General features: G+C 42.7%; 4 protein-coding genes across 17 annotated transcripts in view; 3 read left to right on the top strand and 1 right to left on the bottom strand.

Annotated features, from left to right (window-relative positions):
* Positions 1 to 3,770, top strand: part of prkar2aa (protein kinase, cAMP-dependent, regulatory, type II, alpha A) — a 42,312-nt gene extending 38,542 nt beyond the window's left edge. For 9 of the 10 annotated variants that reach the window (XM_035646325.2, XM_035646321.2, XM_035646324.2 and 6 more), the window contains 5 exons: positions 75 to 149; positions 272 to 337; positions 623 to 649; positions 812 to 950; positions 2,462 to 3,770. In XM_035646325.2, coding sequence (XP_035502218.1) covers positions 75 to 149; positions 272 to 337; positions 623 to 649; positions 812 to 950; positions 2,462 to 2,586 — 432 coding nt within the window. In that variant the 3' untranslated portion in view covers positions 2,587 to 3,770. The remainder of the gene's footprint in view (positions 1 to 74; positions 150 to 271; positions 338 to 622; positions 650 to 811; positions 951 to 2,461) is intronic. The other variant, XM_035646319.2, reaches the window with a different exon arrangement.
* A 139-nt stretch (positions 3,771 to 3,909) lies between these two features.
* LOC118316501 (N-alpha-acetyltransferase 80) lies at positions 3,910 to 10,521 on the top strand. 2 transcript variants are annotated; one of them, XM_047331357.1, is made up of 3 exons: positions 4,475 to 4,579; positions 8,276 to 8,423; positions 8,563 to 10,521. In XM_047331357.1, exons 2-3 carry the CDS (start codon positions 8,317 to 8,319, stop codon positions 9,623 to 9,625), a joined length of 1,170 nt encoding a protein of 389 aa, XP_047187313.1. In that variant the 5' UTR covers positions 4,475 to 4,579; positions 8,276 to 8,316; the 3' UTR covers positions 9,626 to 10,521. The 2 variants fall into 2 exon arrangements, with proteins under 2 accessions (XP_047187312.1, XP_047187313.1); XM_047331356.1 differs by lacking the exon at positions 8,276 to 8,423 and having other exon boundaries at positions 3,910 to 4,579.
* hyal3 (hyaluronidase 3) lies at positions 4,440 to 14,674 on the top strand. Of its 3 annotated transcripts, XM_047331358.1 has the most exons (8): positions 5,314 to 6,270; positions 10,976 to 11,269; positions 11,925 to 12,360; positions 12,529 to 12,676; positions 12,831 to 12,951; positions 13,184 to 13,273; positions 13,389 to 13,687; positions 14,462 to 14,674. In XM_047331358.1, the coding sequence occupies exons 2-7, from the start codon at positions 11,003 to 11,005 to the stop codon at positions 13,674 to 13,676; spliced, it is 1,350 nt and encodes a 449-aa protein (XP_047187314.1). In that variant the 5' UTR covers positions 5,314 to 6,270; positions 10,976 to 11,002; the 3' UTR covers positions 13,677 to 13,687; positions 14,462 to 14,674. The 3 variants fall into 3 exon arrangements, with proteins under 3 accessions (XP_035502208.2, XP_047187314.1, XP_035502207.2); XM_035646315.2 differs by lacking the exons at positions 5,314 to 6,270; positions 14,462 to 14,674 and adding an exon at positions 4,440 to 4,575 and having other exon boundaries at positions 13,389 to 13,730; XM_035646314.2 differs by lacking the exon at positions 14,462 to 14,674 and having other exon boundaries at positions 13,389 to 13,730.
* Positions 13,820 to 16,926, bottom strand: si:dkey-20d21.12 (uncharacterized protein LOC556245 homolog). Of its 2 annotated transcripts, XM_035646340.2 has the most exons (4): positions 16,541 to 16,925; positions 15,489 to 15,634; positions 14,772 to 14,990; positions 13,820 to 14,571 (listed from the first exon to the last, which is right to left on the bottom strand). In XM_035646340.2, exons 2-4 carry the CDS (start codon positions 15,622 to 15,624, stop codon positions 14,435 to 14,437), a joined length of 492 nt encoding a protein of 163 aa, XP_035502233.2. In that variant the 5' UTR covers positions 15,625 to 15,634; positions 16,541 to 16,925; the 3' UTR covers positions 13,820 to 14,434. The 2 variants fall into 2 exon arrangements, with proteins under 2 accessions (XP_035502233.2, XP_035502232.2); XM_035646339.2 differs by having other exon boundaries at positions 15,489 to 16,926.
* Positions 16,927 to 18,155: the final 1,229 nt, after the last annotated feature.

Below are 18,155 nucleotides of genomic sequence, written 5' to 3'. Positions count from 1 at the left end.
AAGGGAAGGGCTGAACTAAAGGAGTTTTGTCTTCTGTCCACCTCCCTGCGTCTCTCCCTCTTTCCTCTGTCCAGGCAACAGAGAGGATGAAGATAGTGGATGTATTAGGGGCGAAACAGTTCCCAGATGGTGAACGCATCATCACACAGGTAAGACGCAGAAACGTCTGTTCTGGTTTCACACAGGGAGAGAATTTCTCCCTTCAACGTTTCTGTACAATGCACGACTCCTGTTGATGTAGTGGTAACTCGTCTGTTTTGTTTCTCCTCAGGGCGACGGGGCTGACTGCTTCTACATCGTTGAATCTGGGGAGGTCAAGATCATGATGAAGAGTAAAGTAAGATCTCCTCACCTTCCTCATTGCTCTATCTTCTTCATCCTGCATTTTCAGTTTAAGGATTTTACTGTGAATGTGAATTCTTCTTCTCTACATTTTTCCAGCTGTCATTTTTCTCTTTTGGTTCAGCTTTAATTTAGACCCAGTTGGTAAAAAAGAAGAAAGACTTGATCACTTGAAATGAGAGAGGGGGGGGGGGGTTCAGCCGCTGTTTAATAATCTAAAAGTGTTTTTGTAGGTTGGGGAATATGCATCAGTATAATAGAGCATTTAATCTTCCTCCAGGTGGTTTCTATGCAGAAGATTTTGATGGTGACAGCCCACACTCTACATTAAAACCCACCACAGTGCAAAAAGTGTTTTTGCCCAGCAACAGCGGGGAACACAATTGTCTCCTCCGCTGAGTGCTTCTCGCTCTCAGGTTCCTAACCTTTAATCCCCCTCCTCTCCTCTTCTTCCTCCCCCTCCCCGCAGACGAAGGCGGACCATGCAGACAATGCGGAGGTGGAGATAACGCGCTGTACCAGGGGTCATTACTTTGGGGAGCTGGCCTTGGTCACTAACAAGCCCCGGGCCGCCTCGGCCTACGCAGTCGGCAATGTGAAGTGTGTGGGTAAGACAGAATACGCTACATGGTACACCTTTCACCGCTTTTGCCGGATCAGATTCTAAATTACATTAAAACAGATAATGAAGTTAGATGTGTATACTGAGTAGCGTCATCTTAACGTTTCATCCTGTGACTGATGGGATGTGATGACTGAATCCAAACTATGTGATTATAACATGTTTTACTTTCAGCTCATTCATTCTGAGGGTTTCACAAGCTATCTTTTAAAATATTTAGTAAATCCTGGGTATATAGTTAAACTTGATGTGACATTAAAAGCATTTAATTAATATTTTAACCACTAAATTCCACCACAAATCCTGCTGTAGTAATTTCACTCTGGTTGAACTGTTACAAGCAGTTTGTCACAAAATATCAAGTGGCATTTGTGTCTAAATTATCAGTCGGCTCTTCATCTCTACTACTGTCCCCTTGTGCTTTTTGTTGATGTGAAGGCCATTCGGTAATTATTTCGCTTTTAAAGTGGGTCCACGAATTCAGGCTCTACAGCAGATGAGCAGCTCTTAAAAACGATCAAAGCATTTTTAATAGCTTATCGTGTTTCTATGTTGGCTCTCGTAAAATCTGCTTCAGTTAGTTAATTCACACAGGTTATTTTATATTTTTCGTCGTGGATTTGGTTGATTATACTCTCTGTGTTCCATCATTGTCTCCTTTTCAGAATTAACCTTGCGTCCAGTCATTACACACGCCGACATGTTTTGGTCACTGTGTTACTATGTTTACCGTTTTGAACAGCTGCTCAGTTTTGAACCAGAGAAACTGTCACTTAGTCATGCTGCAGCGACACATGCTGTCTGTACATGTGCCATTCTTCTTCTGTTGCAGATGTAATCGATGAGCAGGACTCTGAGGGGGGCCTGTAAAGATATTTAGACCCCAGATGCCAAATGTATAATCACAAATTTAGAAAGTCAGCTGAACTTTGAAAACATTTCAATGTTGATCCAAGTGTTTGCTTCAGTTCTGATGATCAAAGAGGAAATAATGTGTCTTTGAATCCATCTGTTTGAAATGTGTCCAGACTCGATTTTATTTTAAATTATTGTTTTACTCGCAAGTTAACACAAATTACCCTGCAGCCAAACCCACGTGAGGAACGCGACGCATAACTTTGCTTCACGTTTTGTCTGAACTGACGAGTAGACACTGCTGTCGTCTACTGTGTTCATGCTTCCGCGTTGCATCGTGTGTTTGTGTGCTATTGCTTTTTACAATTATCCAAATCTATGCACTCCTCACTGCACGACAGTATTGTACCTCTGACGTCTTAGCATGTTGTTAAGAGATTGTTTCACATTTGATCTCTGGGAATCTTCAGAACCTTTGACCACATAGGGGAGGACTGCGGTCCTGTTATCTGATACTCTAGAAACATTGAAAGAATTAATATCTAAGCAGTTCAAATGAACCTATCCATACACACCTAACCTCTCTCTCTCGCTCTCTTTCTCTCTCTCTCTCTTTCTCTCCCCCACTCTCTCTCTCTGCAGTAATAGACATCCAGGCGTTTGAGCGCCTCCTGGGCTCCTGTAAGGAGATCATGAAGAGGAACATCGCCCACTACGAGGAGCAGCTGGTAGCCCTGTTCGGCTCCAGCATGGACCTGAGAGACTGAGCCTCTCACACTACCCTCCGTGCCTTCTACCAGACTACCATACACACACACACACACTCACACACACTCATATCCACATATCATCCAGTGGCTACACAGACAGAGAATTCATACTTGGCTCACATGCAGGTACACACACACACACACACACACACACACACACACACACACACACACACACACACACACACACACACACACACACACAGGCACTGAGAGACACACTTAGTCTGCTCACCCTCGTGCACATACTAGTTCAACACACTCTGCGATAGGTTCACTTTGTGGACACGCACGCACATACAGACAAACACCCGTTGTTTATTGAGCCAGCTTCAACCTCTCAGTCTTTTTCTGCAATTACCTTAATACAGGTGAAGCAGTATAAAGACATAACACAAACACTCACACACACTCCAGAAAAATTAAAAAACACACCATTCAAAGTTGTTCCAACAATTCTCAGCCAAGGACACATCAACACACAAGCACACATACTACATAAACACACACACACACACACACACACACACACACGGGTACAGATATAGAATCTCAAAAACACATAGGCGACCACACTTGCAAAAATGGACACAATGTGGTAAAATGGAGACAAAAAAACTTTAAAAATCTCTGAAAAGGAAAACAAATCCAAAATGCAAAAAAAAAAGTGATCACTTAATGAAGACAGAGACGTTTTAGAAATGTTTTATGAAGATAAAAAACAGAAGCTTTGATAAAATATTATTTAAATAAAAAAAAAAGTGTTTCCTCTTCTGGAGGCCGGGGTGCAGAACTTTGTGAGCGCGCTCTATTTCTTCCTCTACTGTTGTTGATTGAGTTGAGTTGAGTTAGTGCTGGTGATTATTACAGTACCACAGAAGAAGCAGTGACAACAATAACAACCCCATGTTTTCTTGGCCATTGTTATTCTATAATTGATGACACACTTCATCGTATTGAATTAATTATTAATGTATTGTTATTATATATTCATTTATTATTCTCGTTTTGCTTTGACCAATTCTGATAAAAAAAATCCACCATCCATCTCTGACAAAATGTAAAATGAGAAAAAAGAAATTCTAATAAAAACAATAGTGCTTATTTCTCCTTGATTGCCCTTGAATGAGTTGTCCTGGATAAGAAAAAAAAGAAAAAATAAAGCAAACATTTTGTTAAAATTCTTGACTCTTGTTGAAATTCTGCTCCAACTCAGCCGTGTGTGGTAAAACACATTTTACGGCTTCAGACATAACCAGCAGGGGATTCACCAAATGATAAACCTTAAATTGCCGCACAGCAGCCCTGCAGGAAGTACCAGTTCTGTGGGCGACGTAATGGTTCTTGTTGAGACAGTAGGTCGGACGTTTTGATTCACATCAACATTCTGTCAAGTGGGTTTCAGTCTGAATCGACATTTCTAGAAAGGGAGAAGAGGTTGTGTGCACACCTACGCTGTGAGCTCCTGAATAATTTTAATGATGCAACAGCCAGTTTTTGGGAGATTGTGTGCACTCTACCTCTGTACTTGAACTACCCACTGTGACCACTGCCTTTTTCTTAGGTGTATTTTTGTAGTATGTGAAATCTTGATCACAATTATACACTATAGATTACTGTTATGAATGTAGCTACACCGGTTGGTGATTTGAATTAATGCAAATTTAGAGGTTCAACATATGTCTGATGATCATCATGTCTCACGGATTTGCGTCGTACCACCCCCAGCCGCAGGGGGGCAGACGCGAGCGCTCAGACCAACGAGAGAATCAACAGGAACACTTCCTGTCACAGGAGGAGGAGGAGGAGGTGGCGGTGACGGTGACGGTTACCAACTGACCGGGGAGCGGCGCTCATCGACGCTGAGCGGCTGCAGTGGTCCCTTGTTGGAGGAACTAAAGCCGACCTCAGATCAGCTGTCGGTCAAAGTCGAGCTCCGTGCGACGAGGACGAGCTCCGGCGACGGACCGGGCAACAGGCCAACATGTAGGTACCGATTCATGGTCGACACCAAAACACGGTTACTGTCGTTGTTCAACAGTGGAGCTGTGGATCTTCGTAAGGTTTATCCAGTGTCCCTGCTCCGCGTGCCCTTAACTGACAGACGAGCAGAGCCGCTAGTAGCTAGCAGCTAACAGCTAGCAGCTAGTAGCTAGCAGCTAGTCCCGACTCCATCTGTCACGAGGGGTTTGACCTTACATGGAGGTGGAGGAGGATAGAGGAGGAGGGCAGACAGTTCAGATAGAGACTGTCGGTTCCTCTTCTGGAAGAGACAAAGTTCCAACATCACAATGCAACAACAAAAAACAACAACAACCTCAATTACAAGCAAATGTTGTGCATTTAAACACATTTGCCTAAAACCATATGCAGATATGGTTTTTGGCCATGTGTATTGATTTATTGGACTATTGGGGCATCTTGCATCTTTGGGCCTGAAACTGTTGTTCACATGAGTTGACAGGGGAAATGTCTCATTGGTGGATACGATAACACGTCACCGACACATGACTGACAAGTGTCTTTATATCAGAGGGAAGCAAGCTCCTTCAGTTCAGCTGCACATGAATCACCAAAACACAGAGGTGGGTAAGAAACAGTTGGAAAAGGCTTTGTTCTGCACGTGAAGACAACTGCAGATGACCCCAACGCAGATTCAGGGCTCTTACGCCGTATGGAATTTGATTTGAGTAATGTCCAGGTCTGGATAAGTATGGAAAAAGAGAGATGGAAAAAACATTTGCATTTCCAGACTGAAGTCTAAACAGACGTGAATCCAAAGATTTTAGAATAACTTTGGATCCGTCTCGATCTCTCTGGTCTCGTGAGACTTTTTCCCCGTCAGTTGTAAACGTCGCCATAGCAACACACTCTGTACCTGCCATTAGTGCATGTACAGAACCGTAGTTCACATGTGACTGCCGGGCAGAAGGATAAGTAGTTCCTCTCATCCGCGCATTACTTAGATTATCCCGATCATGGCTAGTTCCTTTGTTCTGTTGATTAAAAAAAACTACTGAGTTTAAATGTTGATATTTTATCTTAGAATCAGTCCTAGAACAGGTAACGTCGGAATTGGAAGTATCAATATTTCAATATCAATCCGCACAGAAACATCACAATCCACTTTCTGGAGAAACCGTGTCTTTCTGTGCATGGAGTGATCGCAGACACAGTCAGACTGTAACATGTTGGATTTTAAAATGATTTATTTATATAATAACATCAACTCAATAAACGTCGAGCTAATTTTACTCGGATTTCAAATATGGTCTGAAAAATCTACGGAGAAGTCTGTAGTTTTTTGAAATTGAAAATGTGTAGGAACCCTGTAACCTGATGTCTCACTCCAGTGAGAGGCCGCACAACTAAAAATACACTCACTGAAAAATATTCTGCAACTAAGAAATTAGTTATTTTCTGATTTTAATGCTGGTGAAACCAGCAGATCTGAAGAGTCATTTTGATCGTGTTCGAAGTAAATTCTGAAGTTACTGGAGTTACTGAACGCTTGGTCAGTTTTTTTTTAATTATTATTATTCAGTGTGTTTATCAGTCAACTGCCAGTTTCCTGTTGCTTCTGTCAAACATCCTTTTTTTTTTGCTGAAAGTTGTGAGAATGTGAAATAGCGTTGAGTAAGAACCACGTTCAGAGCTGTTTTACACTCAGCTTTTCTCTCGGTGAGTTTGTATTCTTTTAATTGTTTGTCTTCTTTCCCCCTTTTTTTCTTTTTCTTTCTTTTTATCACTTTTGTTTGTTTCTCCTTTTTGTGCAATGTTAACTATTAGGACCTCTGCAATTTAAAATGTTCATGTTGAACCTTTACAGATATTGAGAAAACAGAGAAACTCTTCAGTGTTTCCTTGCAGCTCTAAGATGAACTGAACTCTGGTCGTCAGCCTTTAACAGTTGATTTTAAGGCCTTTAGCAAAGAGGATTGTTTTTTTGTCCTTTTTCTTAATCACGCTCATTAACTGAGTTATGCTGTAGTAATATATGATCACATATATTTTCTATATTCTACCATCCATTCACTCAGTTTGTGCTTTGAAATGTCAACTTTAGACATTAAAAATAGCCTGAATAGAGACAGAATGTTCACTGCATCACAGTTCAGCCACCTCATGAAGCCGTGTGGCAGAATGTGTTAGATAAAGCTGGACTTCCCCAGTCGGACCGATAAGACGGTGAAAACAGCATTAACAAGCAGATCATAACGGCTTCAGTAAATGTACTTAGATCTGTAGGAGACAGCAGCTGAACGCCACGCGGACAGCTTCAGTACATAGTGAGGGAGGTGAGCGATGTAGTGAGGTAACTTTAAAAATAATAATGTTCCAGATTGGTCGCTTTAATCGTGCTTGTAGTGAATAAACCAAATGGACATTTTACTATGTGTAGTTTCAGCAGTTAAGTGTTTTGTTCTCAGGTTTTGTCATTCTCATCCTTTTCTTGTTTTTATAGTTGTTTTTTTCTTTAACAAATAGTAATTCCGGACATCATTTAGCAAAGAGGATTGTTTTTTTGTCCTTTTTCTTAATCACGCTCATTAACTGAGTTATGCTGTAGTAATATATGATCACATATATTTTCTATATTCTACCATCCATTCACTCAGTTTGTGCTTTGAAATGTCAACTTTAGACATTAAAAATAGCCTGAATAGAGACAGAATGTTCACTGCATCACAGTTCAGCCACCTCATGAAGCCGTGTGGCAGAATGTGTTAGATAAAGCTGGACTTCCCCAGTCGGACCGATAAGACGGTGAAAACAGCATTAACAAGCAGATCATAACGGCTTCAGTAAATGTACTTAGATCTGTAGGAGACAGCAGCTGAACGCCACGCGGACAGCTTCAGTACATAGTGAGGGAGGTGAGCGATGTAGTGAGGTAACTTTAAAAATAATAATGTTCCAGATTGGTCGCTTTAATCGTGCTTGTAGTGAATAAACCAAATGGACATTTTACTATGTGTAGTTTCAGCAGTTAAGTGTTTTGTTCTCAGGTTTTGTCATTCTCATCCTTTTCTTGTTTTTATAGTTGTTTTTTTCTTTAACAAATAGTAATTCCGGACATCATAGCCACAATCATCAATGTGAATCTTTCATCAGTATGTATCTGTGTTAAATGCCAAAGATGGTTCATTTGTCATCGGAGGATACATTTCAACATGAGAACATTTCAACACAACACTGTCAGATAATACTTTACATAAAGGTTGAGCTTGACGACACAAAAAACGCACCCTGTGTATTGCAAAGTGCAGATTAATTCCACTTAATTATCTAAGACGATCCCTGAGGAGAGGGCCAGAAGGTCACATGCTCGGAGCCGTGCTGAAACAATAAATCAACTGACAGAAAGCTAATCTGGCAACTATATTAACAACTGAGTAATCATTTACAACATTTTTTAAGGTAACAAAAGTTCTATGATTCTAATCTCTCAAACGAGACTCTGCTGGTTTTCTTACTCCTTCATTAAGACAAACTAAATATCTTTTGGATTTTGAACTGTTAAGTCTTGATCCACCAATAAAGTGTATTTTAGCAAGGCACGTTCCTCCCAACACTCTGGCAAAGGTGATCACCAAAACAGGAGAGATGAAAGTTAGGATGAAATGTGGTTAAGGGGCAGAGATACGATGGAGATCAACACTGTAGTTTTTGTCTCCTCTTCCAGTTGTGCTGAGCTCAGCAGCTGTCGAGAGGCTCATCTGATCCATGTGTGTATTCTGCTGTCATCTGCTGTTTTATCTGGTTTCTGGATACTGTAAAATGAAGCATGAAGGAGACTCATCTTGGAAAGATCATTTAGACTCGAACTACCGGTTGAGTAATACACACAGTGATGTAGTCAGACTAACCACGACACTGAGGAACTGCATGTCCACAACAGTTTCTAACCTTTTGCAATGAGCTGCAGGAGTCGAATGACAACTGACTTCAGTTCAACCCTGATCACCACAGGTCTGAACCAAAGACAGAGGCGCTGAACCTTCATCTGCGGCCCATCTCCATCTCGGACTGTCGGACGCAATATGTGGAAAAAGTCTGTGAGATCTCAGCGCTGGATGGGGAAGTTAAAGAGAAGCCACTTGTCGACTCTGGACGACCAGGGACGATCCGGGTGGTTCCGATCCACCGGCGTCCAGATTTGCTGGCTCCCTGCGCAGACCTGGTCAACACCGAGTGGCAGAGGAGTCAGGCCGCCCGGGTTCACTCGCTCGAGAAGTCCTGTCCCGAGTTCCCTGTCTGCCTGGTTCTCCTGCAAGGCCACGGAGAGGTGGAGCGGCTGCTCGGCCACGCCCGGCTGTCCCGGGTCGTGGGTCACAGCAGCAGCCTGTTCGTGGAGTCTGTGGTCGTGTCCAAGGCGGAGCGAGGGAGGGGCTACGGCCGCACTCTGATGGAGGAGACGGAGCGCTACTCGAAAAGCCGAGGGTTCGAGCGCCTGTGCCTGACCACGCACGATAAGCAGCACTTCTACGCGCACCTCGGCTACGCCCTGACGACACCCGTGCAGAATGCAGGCGCCATGATGTCGTTCGTTCCCATGGAGACGCTTCTGAGATTCTCTAGAATGTCGAGTGAAGAGATGAGCTCACAGAAACAAACGGGGACAATGACGGACGCTCAAATACCACGACGAGACAGAGGCTCTGGAAGCACCTGTGTTGTAGGGTCACCTCCACCTCCAACCCCTTGCTCCTCCATCACTTCTCCGCCTCCTCCTCCTCCACCTCCTTGCTCTTCCATCACTTCTCCACCTCCTCCTCCTCCACCTCCCTGCTCTTCCATCACTTCTCCACCACCTCCACCTCCCTGCTCTTCCATCACTTCTCCACCTCCCCCTCCTCCACCTCCTTGCTCTTCCATCACTTCTCCCCCACCACCACCACCACCACCTCCCTCCATCCCCTCTCCACCTCCTCCCCCTCAGTGTGCCGGGCAGCTCGTAGTTCAGACACTGACCCAAACTCCCTACAGAGACGCCAAAGGAGTCCCCATCTTCTGGATGCACAAGGACATTTGATGAACACACAACCAGATACACCTGGCAATGTTTTCATCCACATTAATGCACACATGCACATTACATTTATATGTTCAAGAGACGTGCCAACATGAAGCGCGCGCACACACCGTTTATGGTCCCTCAGATACGCAGAAAACATTTTGGTCAAACAGGAAGCGAATCCATGAATTCCCCTGCTGAAGGAAAAATGGAGCCAGAAAATATCACAACTACAGAAATACACATCAAAGTGGACCAGGTACAAATGTTTCGCGTCCCACCAATTTAATTTTTTAGTAGAAAGCCAAAAGATATCTGACATGAAAACTGAATCTGTATTTTACAACCTGCCTTTTATTGTTTTATTGTTTTTCTTGTAGGATATTTTAAAACAAAGCTGAATTTTGAAATTGCATTGCGGTCAGACTCCTTCACTTATTTTAACTTCACAAGTGATGTAATGGGCAGTAATTTGAGACCGTTTTCACTTTCACCAGCTGGAGGAGTAACGTTTTTGAAGACCTTGACAAACGTTCAGGATTTTGTGATATTGAAACTATCAACAGTTAAAAATCAGTCCATGTCCAGGAGGCAGCCGCCAACAGCTTGAAACCTCCATATGAGAGTGGGACACGTCTCACGTTCTGCCATTCACAGATGATGGGATGTTATGTAACAACGAGCTGCTCTGCACCTCGGATGTGTTCAAACTCTCCGTCTTCATCTGCTGCTGTGACATTATGTCACATTGTGATTTTATGATGTGACACTGCAGGGTGGAAAGTGCCTTGTTGAGCATCCGGAGAACTTAAGATTTATAAATGTTTTAAAGATTTTTTTATATTTATGAAACTGAGACATGATCTTTTCCATGCTGAAAAAATATGGTAATAAACATAACTCTATGAAATATTCCTTTGGCTTGTGTTTATTGTTCTTTTTGTTATTATTTTATTGATTTATTAATCCTTCATTAAACCAGGAAGGTCCCACTGAGATCTTCTGCCAGGAGTCCTGGTCAAGTTGGGCAGCAACGAAATAAAAAGTTTCATATATCAAGTAGGAATAAATAAGATAAAACAAAGAACAGACTAAAATACAGAAACATACAGGAGTCAATGACAAAAATGAATTTTGGAAAGCAAGAAGCACATTGAATAAATACATTTAAGTAAATTATTTTATTAAGTAATAAAATAGTAAATTCTATTAGATGACCTGCCAGGATTTCTGATCATGAAGTATAAGCACACGAGGTGTTAAAACAAATGGTTATTTAATATCTAATAAACACCAGCAACAGTTTGTATTTGTTTATGTTTAAGTTCCTCGTCAGTCGATCTCATTGATCCATTTCTCTCCCATCAGGTTGGACACGACGGTGTGTGAGCAACCATGGTGTTGTCTCACCTCCCTCTCCTCTTCCTCCTCTACCCTTCTCTCGTCCCCTGCACCTCGCCGTCATGTGACTCCACCGACGGGTGCCCTCTCCTCCGCACCCCCTCACCCGCTCTGGCTGCCGCGGGTCCCGTCCTGCCGGACCGGCCCTTCGTGGTGGTGTGGAACATGCCCACGTCGCGCTGTCACAGACGCTTCAACGTCCACCTGAACCTGGGAGACTTTGACATCGTGGAGAACCCAAAGCAGAGGTTCCAGGGACAGGTGACAGATACTTTCCTCTTCCCAGTATAATATTAAAATATATATTTATCCTACTGTGGATTCTTGAATCCTTGTCATTTGGGAGGTGGTAATAGTGGCCTAGATATTTCTAATGAAACCAGAGAACCAACGCATACACAGGAAGGCCCTGGTTGGTTTCGAACTGGTGTGAAGCGACAGCACTCCCCTATAATTCATGTTGAGGCTAAGGTTTTAGCATATGTACGAATCCAGAAGGCACAAAGAAATATTAGTATTCATTTTTTTTGTGTTTTTGTCCATATAAATTCGATTTTAAATTGATATAATCAGCAAATATCTGGTTGCAGTCCGCTGGCTGTGGGTTCTGTGTGTGCAAGAAACATCACTCCCCGACGCCTCAAGAGACGTGCTACGACTCAGAGGTTTTGCCCTAGTGGTTAGCGCGTTGGTCTCCCATACCCTAGGTTGCTGGTTCGATCATTAACAACAACAAAGAGAGATACAAGCTCTCTCCAAAACTCCTGAGGAAGAAAATGATCTCTTTAGTTTCTCGATGTTTCCCCTTCTTCCGATGGTCCCTGACTTTGTCTGTGTTCTGACACACAATCAGAAAAGAGCTAAAAGCTTAAAAGCTCTTAACATCTCTGATATTATTTTTGTTTAAACTTTCCAGCAAATGACCATCTTCTACCGTGACCGCTTGGGGAAATATCCGTACCTGTCCCGCGGTGGCAGGGAGGTGAACGGAGGACTGCCGCAGCTCGGCGACCTCGCCGCTCACCTTTCCCTCGGTGTGACGCAGATGTCCAGCGCGCTGCAGCCGGACTTCGCAGGTTTAGCCGTTATTGACTGGGAGGAGTGGCGGCCACTGTGGGAGAGAAACTTTGGATCCAAGATGAAGTACCGGAGGCCGTCCAAGCTGCAAGTGAGTCAGGAGAGACCGGATCTGCCGGACAGGGCCTTGACGTCGCTGGCGAGGCAAAAGTTCGAGGAGGGAGCTCGGAAGTTCATGGGGGAGACGCTGAGGTTGGCGGTCAGAGATCATCCCAAGGGACTGTGGGGGTTTTACGGTTTTCCTGCCTGCTTTAATAAGCACAAGAGAAAGACAGGTATCAAACAACATTACTGTGCTGAAATGATGTACAGTAGGTGCTTAGCTAGAACTATGTATAATGCAAGTGTCATTACTCAGAAAAAAAAGTACATTGACAGCTGTTTAAAATACAAGGGGATGATAGAAACGGGCCCGTGTCTTATCTGGTTTCACCCGTGAGCAGACAAGAGCTACACAGGACGCTGTCGCAGGGGGACGAGACAGCAGAACGACCGGCTGTCCTGGCTCTGGAGTCGGTCCACCGCTCTCTATCCCAGCATCTACCTGTCACCGAGGCTGGCAGGATCAGTGGATGCAGCGCTCATGGTCAGGTACGCAGAATTAAGGAGCATGAAGAAATGTTCGGTCATGCACACAACCTGGCAGGACATCTTGGAAAAAAAAACACAGTTACTTACCTGTTTTTCATCTACAGTTGAGATAGATATGAATCAACTGAGGCACGGTTCTGTCTGCTTCACTCAGACACAGGCTGCTGGAGCCTTTGAGGGTGGCAGCACTTTGGCACCACGGCAGCAAACACACCACACCAGTGCTTCCATATGCCAGAGTAGCATTCACACACACACTCACGTTTCTCAATCAGGTAGGATGTGTCTCAGCTCATGAACACGTACATATTAAAACAACTTTATCAACATTTTAAGGAAGTGAGTAGGCAACGATTCTCAAAATCAAAGGTGTGTGTGTGTGTGTGTGTGTGTGTGTGTGTGTGTGTGTGTGTGTGTGTGTGTGTGTGTGTGTGTGTGTGTGTGTGTGTGTGTGTGTGTGTGTGTGTGTGTGTGTGTGTGTGTGTGTGTGTGTGTGTTTGTTTGTAGACAGACCTGATACATACACTAGGTGAGAGTGCATCACTGGGATCTGCTGGAGTTGTGCTTTGGGGGGAGCTGAACTTTGCAAAATCCAAGGTGTGTAGTGTGTGTGTTTGTCTGTGTGTGTTTGTCTGTGTGTGTGTGTGTGTGTGTGCGTGTGTGTGACCGTGCTTGACCGTGTGTGACCCTCTCCTCTTCTCCCTCCCTCCAGGATCAGTGCATCCTCCTCAGAGACTACATCCACACCGTCTTGGGTCCCTTCGTACGATCACTGAGGTCTGCCACCCAGCGCTGCAGCTTCCAGCTTTGCCATGGCAACGGGCGATGCACCAGGCGACGCCCCGCCTCGGGTCACATGGTCTCTCCTGGTCAAGCTTTGCTCTTGGACCCTCACGACTCCACCAGCATTAAATCCTTTCACAGCCACTTCATGTGTCAGTGTTATCAAGGCTGGACTGGACAGGGGTGTCAAGAGACGACGGAGAACACACAGGAGTAGCACAAATATAAGTCAGTGAGTGTTCACTGAATAAAATACAAATATAAATAATTATAATGTCTGGGTTTTTTGCATCTATTTTTTAAAGGGTGAAGTTCACATAAAAATCACACAAAAAATACAAAAAAACATCTCATTCTCTCTGTTGATTTTAATTTATTATAACAACATGTAATGGCTGAAACAATCTCAGTGAAAATCAATAAATCATGACATGATTACACACACTCATAAAACACATTTTAAAAACTATATATTTAGAACCAACTGCTGACAGATACATTTGATAACAATATTGTCTGCATCAATACGTTTCATGATTTACTGATTGTAGTCTGTTTTACTTTCTGAAACAAGATAGTGTGACATTTAAACACCTTGTGTGACACAGTGGCAACAATTCAAAGCCACTTTTTATTTTGAGAGATAATCATGAATAATGAGTCTTCTGAAAACATTAAATGTGTATTGTGCAATGTTATGAAAGGAACCAACTCAATTGATTTAATCCAATCAGTAATGATTGCAAAATGAGTTTGAGATAGTTTCAAGAAACTTCTCTTAATTACATGATCCATCAAATACATTCGATCTTGAAAGACAAAAAACATTTAGAGAACATTATAACAAATGTGCACCCTTAAAGGAAAAATTCAACATAAACTCCAATGCCTCTTGTCCATATTTAAAATGTACAATACCGTATGCGTTGATAATATGTGTATGTGTGTATATTATTTCTGCTGTGCATCTCTTCGTCATGTCCCTCCTCTCATTGCTGTCAGGTTGTGTCTCAGTGTCTGCAGCTCTTGGATCAGTATTGACAGCTCTGTGGCTGCAGCCTCCTTCTCCCTCACTGCCTCTGTCAGCATCTGGATTGCACCGCCCTGCTGGACTGGAGAGGGAACAGACACCAAAGCATAATGTCAGTCTGTCCATCTTGGTTTCACAAAGCCACATACTTTTGAGAAATCAGATTACAGGCTGTAGATTAAAGTGGAAACAACATGACAAATGCTTGGTGTAAAGTGTAATTCATAGATCCAGGGATATAGCAGGGGGGACAAATTAAAATGAATCAATATGATATCTCACCCAAAAAGTAGAAGATGAGAAACACTGTTAGCAGAAGCAAAGTGATTATAGCACAGCCCATGGCGTAGGCACGTGATGAACTGGGCGTCAACATATCCTGCAGACGGCTCTGCCATTTGCTGCTGACTGGATGGCCGCTTTGATTGACAGCTATCATTTCACACATGTGGGGGTTCCCATTCGGAGAGGGCGTGTAAGCAGGACGAGGTGGCCTTATCCCTGAAATTATAAATTTTATACGTACATCATCATTTGATCTTCTTTGAACCAGTATGACAGTATGTGTGTGTATCTTTGTGTCTGTGTTGTATTTGTGTGTGTACCTTTTTGTATGTATTGTATTTGTGTGTGTACCTGTGTGTCTGTGTTGATAGTATTTGTGTGGTGTCTGGGTTGACAGTATGTGTGAGTACCTTTGTGTCTGTGTGGTTTTTGTGTTTGAACCTTTGTGTCTGTGTTGTATTTTTGTTTGTACCATTGTGTCTGTATTTATGTGTGTACCTTTGTGTCTGGGTTGACAGTATGTGTGTGCAATTTTGTGTTTTTACCTTTGTGTCTGTGTTGTATTTGTGTTTGGACCTTTGTGTCTGTGTTGATAGTATTTGTGTGTGTACCTTTGTGTCTTTGTTGAAATTATGTGTTTGCACTTTTGTGTCTGTGTTGATGGTATTTGTGTATGTACCGATATGTCTGTGTTGACAGTATTTGTGTTTGTACCTTTGTGGCTGTGTTCGGCGTGTGTTCGGTGGAGATCATTGATGGAGTCCACTGAATGTAGCTCGATCTCGGTGAGATCTCTTTCACTGACTCTGTAGAACTGAGGGGTGGTCTGGGAGGAAGGAGGCCTCGACATCTCGTCTCCTCTAGAGGGAGAGTGTATATTCTTCATTGAAACCTGTGACCTGTGGCTCTCTACAGTAACATACAGTGACGGCTGTGAGAGGTAACTTGTTTGAAAACGTTCCAATTCTGTTATAAGAAAATTACAATCTGTCAATGGGACACTAGAAATATTTCTTGCCATGATTATTTTATCAACAAGCATGACTAAGAACTAAAACTAACAACTGAGATATGGTCAAAGGGAATTAGGCTCTGAATAATCCAGATTGCTAAAGACTATGATTGGCTAGTTTATAATTTATTCATTATCTTATTCAGCTAACTTATACAGCTGTTCATGATGTGTTGATAGTACGCAGCCAGAGCAGTAAAAGGCACTTTACAGCCGGTTATTACTTCTGACTTGTGCCGCACATTGTCTGCACCTATGGTCCTTTACTTGGCTCACATTATTAACTTCTATCCATAGGTTGCTACGACTAAGTGCCGTTTTTCTGGGATTGTTAGCTCTGTCGGAGCTTAGTTTCCTGCCATCTAAATCTCTTTAATATCAACTTATATCAATATATTAAGGTAATTGATAATGATGGGGATATGGTGGATTGGGGCAGTAGTAGAGAGGCTGTAAGGGATTAGAACTAATAGGTCATTTAAAAAAGCAGTAGGTCGGCATGTAAGGATGTGTCATGAGAAGGAAAACAGACATGTATGCCTGTTTAATTTGAAGACTAAACAAACAGGCTATGTGATTAGCTCATTTATCTTAGCTATTATTAGAGCTGGTTGTCAAACCCATAAAGGAACAATGCTACTGGAGTTTGAATCAAGGGCCAAAGGACGGGACTGCCACCTAATGACTAACTGACTGGAGACACACTGGGTCTTATTAGATAGTATAAGATAAAAAATACTCTCTTCCCACTTACCTTCTGTCACCATGGATGAGAGCTGTGTTGGATTGTATGTGTCTCTGCTTGTGTTTTTGTTCTATCCTATCACTCTTCTTGTTAACGTAGTCTCACACTCCGACACTCAAGTGCCAAAACATGCGCCTGCAGCGACAGCGGCAACAGCAGCAATAGGTTCTTTAAATATCCACACGATATCTGGGAGCTGAACTCTGATTTAACTCCAACAGTTGAGAAAAAGAAAGTGATTCCAATAAAATCCTTCACGTATGAAAAACACAGGGAACATCCAGGTTTTTTGCTTCCTACTCCTCATGTGTCACTGGGCAACTGTGGGACGCCCCGGTGCCAAACCCCCTTCTACCAGCTATGTGTGTGTGTGTCCCTGTTTGGTTTTAGCCCACCCTAGCTGCCCTGTAATAGAGGTAGAGAGAGCTAGACCCATAGCATGCTCCCGCACACGCCCCACCCTGCAGGCCCTCAAAGCCTAAAATAGCAGCAGTGACATGGGGGGTATTATTAGTTTCTCAGGCCAAAGGATGACTCGATGATCTGGGTGGAGGGCATGGTGGGATACACAGGGATAAACACACACACAAATAACACATGCAGGAAAGTCACATGGGGAACAAACTTTTCTGACCCTATTTGATGCTCTCAGAAACTGCCAAACTGTTTCCTGAATGACAGACATTGTATAGGATGATATGTATAGATATTTTCGGGGGCAAGCGTGTTTTTGTAGCCCTGGAGCAGCTGCAGCTGCAGCTTTCTTTCCACGTGTCATAGAAATCTTTCCGACAGTTGCCAAGATATCTCCGTCTGGGTCAAAGTGGTGGACATACCTATAGATCCACAACTTAACATTACAGGAGGCAAAAAATGGAGACTGATCGTATAAGACCTGAAGTATTAGAGTGGAAAAGTGTAATAAATATGTGCAGCATGCATCGCTACCAGAAGAACTGCAAAATGTTTGGGCAGCGCTTAGAATTTACAGAATAAATACATCAAATAAAAGCCGTAGCTGCAAATACTGAGTGATGATGGGAGACCGGCCGCTCACATAGCGGTCGGTCGGTCCTCTATCTGGATTTGATGGACCAGAGATAAGTTGACTTGATTGACTTTATCCTTGAAATTCCAGCTTTATTCACAAAACAGAGAAGAAATCCTCCTCTGATTTAGGTGAATTGTTCAACAACAACCTCAAAATATGATATTCCAATCTGATTTTACGGTATCTTCTTTATGGCACTTCCTCGGCCCAAGTTATCACTCTGAATCTCTCATGATATATATTTTTAAATATAGGTTTTAGAGTTTACTTTTTTTCTCTCGACATTTGGAATTTTTTTCTGGAAATGCAAAAGAAAAGAAAAAAAAGGTCCTCTTCTAGTGGTTGTGTTCATGTCTGTCACGATCTGTATGAAAAAGTTAACTTCTGTACTGCGTTTGTTAGAACAAACCAACGCAGTGGCGCCTTTAATCACTTTTTTTAGTGGAGGTATTTAATATGAGGCGTGATAATAATAATTAACAATTATTATTATTATTTGTATTATTATTATTATTATTGTTGGATGAATATAGTTCATTTCAAGATAACCAAGGGCACTTTACAAAGTCAGGG

This window comes from Scophthalmus maximus, chromosome 3 (genome assembly GCF_022379125.1).
Source record: "Scophthalmus maximus strain ysfricsl-2021 chromosome 3, ASM2237912v1, whole genome shotgun sequence".
Lineage (NCBI taxonomy): Eukaryota > Metazoa > Chordata > Actinopteri > Pleuronectiformes > Scophthalmidae > Scophthalmus > Scophthalmus maximus.
The sequence above is the reverse complement of the archived record's forward strand: the minus strand, read 5'-3'. Positions and strand labels throughout refer to the sequence as shown.